General features: G+C 40.2%; 1 protein-coding gene across 9 annotated transcripts in view; it reads right to left on the reverse strand.

The window, feature by feature from the left end:
- The window catches only part of LOC133501253 (pleckstrin homology-like domain family B member 3), a 41,720-nt gene that overhangs the window by 21,949 nt on the left and 11,421 nt on the right, over positions 1-8,350 (reverse strand). For 6 of the 9 annotated variants that reach the window (XR_009795139.1, XM_061820874.1, XM_061820870.1 and 3 more), the window contains 4 exons: positions 2,886-2,987; positions 2,419-2,561; positions 2,154-2,264; positions 607-735 (listed from right to left, as the gene is read on the reverse strand). Coding sequence is in view for 8 of the 9 variants with exons in the window: in XM_061820874.1 (XP_061676858.1) it covers positions 607-735; positions 2,154-2,264; positions 2,419-2,561; positions 2,886-2,904 (402 nt within the window). In the remaining variant the exon portion in view is untranslated. Of the gene's footprint in view, positions 1-606; positions 736-2,153; positions 2,265-2,418; positions 2,562-2,885; positions 2,988-4,171; positions 4,192-8,350 lie in introns of those variants that run through there. The other 3 variants (XM_061820878.1, XM_061820877.1, XM_061820872.1) reach the window with 2 other exon arrangements.

Raw genomic sequence — 8,350 nt, forward strand, 5'->3', positions numbered from 1 at the left:
TACATTTGAGGTTTTTAAGACAGCACGCGCCTCAAGGTATCTAATTAATATATACAGAAAATCGTCTAACAGTTTTACATCAATATTTAACTATATTCATGCTGTAAGCGAGCAGTGCATATCTTGTTGGGTATGTTCAAATAAATTAAGCCAGCGAGACTCATTTACAATATAAATGTGTAGAATATCCACATACTTGCATCATCTCTCACGTCCACTCATTTTAGCATCACGCTTTATCCCTATGGTTTTTATACTTTGATAATATTGGTGTGGTTAAGTAAAATATGTTTCACATATTGCAGCAAATGGTTGAATAGGCGTGCTCTTCATAGCATCCATACGTCCAATTACTCAATGTGCAGGGGAGTGTCTGCAATATTTTTTTTTCTTTTTTTTTTTTTTTTTTAAATGCGATGATCCGGTTCAATCAGGTTCGACAGGAAAGTTTAGTCTACCCCAACCACTGATTTATGAAGTCACTGATTAAAGTGTGTGTGCATGCGCGCAAGTCCCAGTACTTGTGTCTCTGCATTGTCTTTTAGATTGACTCATCCATCAACAGATAAGAACCAAGTGTTTGTCTAAGGTCTGAGAACATCTTACTTTCTGCTGACTTTGGCCAAATTTCAGTTCGGCCTGTTCCCGAAGTTCTTGGAGCTTGCATGTGTGCCTAAGCAGCTGTGTCCTTTCTGTCTCCAGCTCGCCTTGCAGCAGGGCGATCTCTAGCTGCAACTGAAAGAAAGCAGAAGTGGGAATCTTACCATCCGAAAAATGGAAATGGTAAAAGATGATTACTAAGTAAATCTGTTACTAATTACAAACCCAATTTTAATGAAATTGGGATTTTGGAATAAAAACAAACTGATTCAAAAATCTTGCTCAACTTATATTCAACTGAATAAAAGACAAGATATTTCATGTTCAAACCAATCACATAGTATAAAAACTGGACTACGTACAAGCCCCTTTCACGTGGAAATTCGACTTTAATTTCTGGTCATGACTAAACATTGCAATGGGTACTATTTCTCGTGAAAGTTGACGTTCTTTGACATCCTTACAATTGTACATTGTGAAACATAACATCAAATTTAATTGGAATACGTTGGGTTTAGCTTTTTTGTTGCGCTGTTGCCTGTGAAAACCGGTGGTCGTAAAGTAACTTTTCACCGATAAGTGTATTTCATCTTAACCTTCATAATTATTTAGTATATATTTATCACATCGTTTTCCGTAACAATCTATGTATGTTTACCATACTTTTTGCCCTGACCAGAAGTCAGAGCCTGTTAACCATGGCGGAACCAATGATGGATGCCAATCATGCAGTCCAGTTTTTATTCCATGTCATTGGTTCAAACTAATAAACATTTTTAGCAAACAATTATTAACTTTGAATGTTAGGGCAAGCGGCTCAGAAAATGGATGGATGGGTGGATGGATGGAGGCCTTTTAAGGCTGCAACATGTTCCAAAAAAGTTGGGATTGGTGGCAAAAAAGACAGAAAGTTGAGAAATGTTCATCAAACACCTGCTTGGAACATCCCACAAGAGAACCAGCTAATTGGGAAAAGGTGAGTGCACTGATTGGGGAATAAATAGAGCGTCATTCACAAGCAAAAATGGGGGAAGGTTCAACAAGTGCATGAACAGTTTAAGGAGAATGTTCCTCAGGGTAGAATTGCAAGTAATTGAGGCATTTCATCATCTACGGTCTATCAAAAGGTTAAGAGTATATGGAGAAATCACTGCATGTAAGTGGCAAGGCCGAAAAACAACATTGAGTGCTCGTGACCTTCGATCCCTCAGGTGGCACTGCATAAAAAACGACAACAATGTGTGAAGAATGTCACTAAATGGGCTCAGGAACACTTCAGCAAAACAGTCAGTAAATACAATTTGGCGCTAAATTCGTAAGGGCAACTTAAAACTCTACAATGCAAAACGAAACCCATTTATCAACAACACCCAGAAACGCTCCCGGCTTCTCTGGGCCTGAGCTCATCTTAGATGGACTGATGCAAGTGAAAAACTGTTCTGTGGTCTGACGAATAGACATTTCAAATTGGTGTGGGAAATTGTGGACGTCGTGACCATCTGGATTTTTATGTAAAATATAGTAATTTCATGGATTTAGAATTGGCATCTTACTTCAATCTTGAGTTCTTCCTTCTGTTGGTCAAGCTCTGCGATTCGCTGCTGGAGCTTGGAGGGTGACAAGAGCACCTTGGGTGAGCCCACATCTGTCTTTTTGACACGGGACTAACAGAGAACATACAAAATAACTAGGTTAGTCTTAGATTAAAAAAAAATTAAAAAACTGTTCTAAGTTCTTTGTGTTAAGGCTGGATATAATCAAAGAGGATTGACTAAGTGCAATATGAGTACATTTCATCGGCGACCTCATCAGGCTCACTTTCTCGCTCTCTGTGCTGCTGCTCTCAGTGTCCGACTCTGCCCCTGAGGAGCCGGGACTGCCAGCCACACTGGTGATCCACAGTGGCTGGGGCCCCTCCTGCCACTGAATCCTGGGACTCTCCATATTGCTTTGGGGCATTGCTAGAATGAAGTAAGAAATAATTAATAGGAAGAAAATAATAAAGATAATCAATTTTATTTTAATATTATGAAGTAAAAAAAAAAACATCCATCCATCCATTTTCTGAGCCCCTTATGCTCACAAGGGTCACAGGAGTTCTGGACCCTATCCCAGCTATCATGGGGCAGGAGGAATACACCTTGAACTAGTTGCCGGCCAATCACAAGAAACGGAGGCAAACAGTCACACTCACAATCATACCTAAGGGCAATTTCGTCTCTCCAATTAATACATGTTTTTGGGGATGTGGGAGGAAACCCAGAGTGCGCAGAGAAAAAACCTACCCAGGCACGGGGAAAACATGCAAACTCCACACAGGCGGGGTCAGGATTTGAAACCAGGTCCTCAGAACCGAGGCCAACGCTCTAACCAGTTCTCTTACTATGCTACCAAAGAAAGAAAGAAAAAAAAACAAAAAAACATTAACCACAAAATGAAAGAAGGCAAAATAAAAATTCAAAGTAAAAAAAAAAAAAAAAAAAAAAAAGAAAAAAAAATACAACTTGTCTCCTAGGTACAGTATAAAAGTGTTCACCCACCCATCCATTTTCTGAAACGCTTCTTCGCACTAGGGTCGCGGGTGCCCTGGAACCTATCCCAGCTTTCTTCAGGTGCAAGACGAGGTACATTTTGAACTGTCACTAGCCAATCGCAGGGCATGTATAAACAAACAAGTATTTGCACTCACATTCACACTTACGGTCAATTTAGACCAAGGGTGCTCACACTTTTTTGACCCAAGATCTACTTTTCAAGCAGCCAGCATGGTGAGTGCATCGGCGCATTGTGTGGATTTGAAGTTAAGTCCTCAGAAATGTGAGGCAGACGTGCAAACAAGTCAGAAAACGTGTTCCCTCGAAGTCTTCACTAATGCAATAAAATATGTCTTCGCAAATGACTTTAAAAAATTTTAAAACACTTCAGGGTATTAAAACTGGGATTTTTTTATGTTTTAATTTTTTTAATTATTTATCCATTTTTTTTGCTCCAATTTATTAATCTTGAAATCACCAACTAAAATTTAATTGAAAAAAAAATCCTAAAACGTAAATAGTTTTCAGAGTATTAGAATGTGTATTAGACCATTTTCATTACATAGTAGTAATTTACATTCATGTTTTAAAGACCATGTGTATTTTTAATCCACATTTGTTACAGTAAATTAAAATCTGTTGAATGTTTAAATTAGTTTAAGAACATATGTCATTGTTATGGCAATAAATTGAACTTTAGTAAGTAAAATACCTCATTTGAACTAAAAAAAAAAAAAGGAAAAGTGGGAATCCTGCAGCTACACAATGTAAGAGCATATAAATTCAAAACTTAGTTTTAAAATTCCTTTATTATTCATCTATAAATAAATGACTAAGATGGATACACATGTTCCATTTTTGTGCAGATATACCATATAATATGCACATATGCCATATACAGTAATGACATTTAATGTACATAGTACCACATCAAATAACTCGGAAAACCACTTGTCTTCAAGGCCTATAATAACCTGGTATGGTCACTCCCCCCTCCCCAAAAAAAAAAAAAACATGCAGAGCTGATGGGAAAGTACTTTTGACTCCTTTCAACCAAACTTTTCCGAGCATCCCTTCTGTCCGCCCTCTGTCCCTCGGCATCTGCAAGCAGCGAGCCTTATTAGGCTACAACGTGGACACATTGGGATAAATATACAACACAAATATGAGGCATGGGCAGAAAGCAGCTCGTAAGAAGCTTCCAACGACATCACACTGGGGGTGTATTTTTATTCCGGCTCTTCACCGTCTTCTCCCGCAAAAACCTCACCAGCCGGTTAGGCCAGAAATCTCCGCCGTGCAATTCCAAATTTAACCAGCCGCTGAATCACGGGACAGTCACTTGGCACTGAAACCGCCATCATGTTGACATACTTAAAGGGGACATTGTCAGAGAGGTATTATTTAACAAAAGGTTTGCAGTGGTGGAAAACTATCAATCACCACTTTGTTGTTTTAATGACCTTTTAACACCATGTATAATTCATGTCATTTTATGACCTTTTCCAAGGTTACTTTGACAAAATTTTCGACCTCTGCTAATCTTAATGGGACCACTAGGAGTGGTCGGTATAGAATCAATATTGTATCAAAATATTTCATGTTTGAGACAATTATTTTACAAAGGTTGCAGGTGGCACCATTTCTCTATGGTATGTGTAAAAATGGCTGAATTAAATTCCAACTGTGTATAATGTTACAAAGGATTAAACCAGGATTAAATGCAGTCTCGTATATTTGTTCAATTCATTTCAGTTGCATTTAACTTTTAAGTACAAGTTAACCTTTAAGAGCTGTGATTTTGAAATATTTGTTTAGATACAATTTTCTGGAACTTTTATGTGCAATAAATATGAATTGCTGCAACTTTTATAAGGATAAGCAGGACAGAAAATGGATGAACATTTTCCATCCATCCACCTATCCCAGCTGTCAATGAGCAGAAGGCGGGGTACACCCTGAGCTGGTTGCCAGCCAATCTCAAGGCACATCAAGACAAACAGCCACACTCACAATCACATGCGGAAGGAAATCAGAGTGCCCACAGAAAACCCACGCAGGCATGGGGTGAACATGCAAACTCCACAGAGGCGGGGCTGGGATCGAACCCAGTTCCTCAGAGCTGTGAGGCCAACGCTTTACCAGGTGACCCACCATGCCGCATAGATGAACATTTTATTTGAGTTATTGAAGTATAGCTTCTTCTTTTTTCTGACAATAAGCGCAGTGTTAATCTGTTCATGTTTAAACTGGGCATAATGTTACAATGGTTAACAATAATATTAAATATTCTAGAATAAAACATCTGCCTCACTATATGCAACAATATTTTTATGTTGCTGATCCTGAAATTTTTTTTGTTTTGATTGAATTTGGCACATTTCAGAACTGCTGACCTAAATCTACCTCTTCTCTACTCATCAAAAACAACTGACCCAAAACACCCAAAGATGTAGTAGTATGACGCAAAGCAGTACCAGAACAATAACTGAACCTCCAGCATTTCCAGCACAAAGTGTCTTGAATCTGAACAGGGTAGAATGAAACCTCAACACTATCAAAGCATCCTGGACAAAGCCACTTGGATGTTGTAAGGGAAGAATGAGGCCTGTTGGTTTTAGGAAGACGCAGGGGAGAGACTTACATGGAAAAAAATGTCACACTGTGGCGACCCCTAACAGGACAGGCTGAAAGGAAAAGAAAAATAAGCCTCCGTGTGAGTGCTATTAGAGCTGTTGCTATAGATTATTTTGGCAATTTTAATTGTGCGTATAAACCCATCAAATGATTCTATTTGATGGGCTGGCCTGCAGGAGCCATGCCGCTTAAACACTCACGTAGCAGCCCATCATAACACTACATACATACTGTACATATATTTGTCACTAATCACATTTTGGCACATATAAATATCATATGGTTCCTGGAGAGTTGGTCTGGAGTCCGGGGGTTGGGTGTCGGACCATGTTTTAACACGTCTGTGCGCTCTGTTCCTCTGTGCTGCCTGCCCGCCTAGATTTTAAATACTGTACATCACACACAATAATCCCCTGTATTTGATTGCACTACATGTGTAGACCCACTTCTGCAGGATGGTTGGCCGTGGGAGGGGGGGGGGGGGGGGGGTTTGTTTGTCGAACAGTAGTGCCTGGCAAGATATTCTCCCATACTCTGGCTGGGTGGGGACTGGCCGCATTGTGGGCCCTGTGGGTTGATGGGGTGTGTCGAGCCTTTGGGTCCATGTGGCCACGTGACAGAGTGCCTCGGTGGAGCCAGCAGATGGCCCTGGGCCCCTTGGTGTGGGACGTGTCCCGTCCACCGGGGTGCTCCCTGGGGGGACCCCTAGACCCGATCCCGCCCTCGATTGATTGGATGGGGTCCTCAGCCTCGGTGCTACAGGCACAGCAATCGACCTTTCCGACCTGTCAATCACTTGTACAATAATAGCCAATCAGATAGTCGCATCGTCTTAACCTCCCTGTCTTGACACAACCTTGGCACCATGTTGTCCCACAAGCAATACTGGTTGTCAGTAACGTGCGCTTCGAAAAGTTAATATTACAAAGAAAATGGTCCTCAGAGGCGCTCGGGAAAGATGAAATTCTGATGAAAGCTATCCTGCTAGATTGATTCATTTTCCAAAGCCTAAAACACAGTTGACGAAGTGTCTACGATGGATTAAGGCTTGCGGAAGACCGCACGTACAACTATATGTGAACAGTATCAACAAACACAAGGCTGTATGTTCGAAGGTAAGTGAAGGGAGAAGTATCTTTGAGTTTGATTTCATTATTATCAGTGCTTTATACATTGCAGGAGAAGAACTTTCACTTTGCTAGTGCATCACTGACCTGCTGAATGAAGTGTGTAATGTTTTATGCCGAAGAGTCGGGTTATGGCTACTAAATGCGCCACGTCGTGCAAGAGAAATCTCTATTTGCCTATTTGTATCAGATCAGACTTTTAAGACAGAGCACTCAGTTCAATTACGAGCCAAGTGAAACTTTTTCATCTGGTGACTACAGTACTGACAGAGTTAATCACCATTGTTTAAATGCACTTGTAGAAAGTCGAACCTAACTCACTTATAAAGACTGCAATGATATTATCCGATTCTACTATTTTATCCTGTTGGATTTCAATATGAAGTTTGTGAGGCGTTAAACTTTTGTGCATCGATCGCCAACATTTCGCTGTAACTCTGATATTGCGTCGTGCGCTGTATAGGGTTAGGCATTTGGCAAAAAACATATCCCAATATCATCTGGAATACGCGATAGAGAATCAACTTCAAACCTGTTCTGTTCAGTCACCATTTTGGATGTGAGCAGTAAAGCTCGTAGGACATGGCAACTGTAGCTAAGGGGGCGGAGCTTATGATCGCCAGTTGGAAAGCTCCATTACAGGATGCGTTTGTCAGTCTTTGTGCATGTAAAAGGGTCTCAATTCATTTGCATTTATCCGTAGACACACGAAGGACTCTTTCACTGGGTATGGGACCACTCACTTATTGCAACAAATATCTTCTGAATAAGCAAATTACTTGTGTATCCCCTCATGTACACTTTTATTCTAGAGACTTCTTTTATTCACTTAGTCAATCCCACCACATTTCAGATGTACAGCCAGGTTTACAACCCTTGTCCTGCATGCGTCTTCTCCTGTCCCTGTTCTGTCCTATCTTGTTCTGTCCTTCCCTCACAGGGTGTAGCACTACAGCCACAGGCAACACCATATTTAATTTTTCTTGTTCTAGGTATGTAATGATTCACTTTTTTCATCCAGTGTGTTGCTAGCGCTTTGTCTTATGTTTTTGTTGAAGGAAGCTTCGACACACCACTCCGACAGTAAAACTGTTCCAGCATAAAAGAGATACAGATCCTCCAATGTGTTTGACCAAACCAGCAAACAAGACGAAGAAAGAATTTTTTGGTTGAGATTAAAGTGCAATAATTGCCATTTAATCCCTAAAAAATGTTCTAGACACAGAGTGTAGCTACTAAGACCCAGGGAGGAGGTTCATTTATGTTCTGAGGCTGGCCTACTACATCAGGCGTAGGGTGTCTTGAATCTGTGCAGGACACCATGAAATCTATGGTTAAGTATTTTAAATAATTTCTCTGCCTGATTGAAATGCCTGATTTTCATGAGTTAACGTTCAGCATTTTTAAAAATTTATTATTACTCTTTCTAGTCTCTTGAGTTTTTTCAGTACC

Source organism: Syngnathoides biaculeatus, chromosome 5 (assembly GCF_019802595.1).
Source record: "Syngnathoides biaculeatus isolate LvHL_M chromosome 5, ASM1980259v1, whole genome shotgun sequence".
Taxonomy (NCBI): Eukaryota; Metazoa; Chordata; class Actinopteri; order Syngnathiformes; family Syngnathidae; genus Syngnathoides; species Syngnathoides biaculeatus.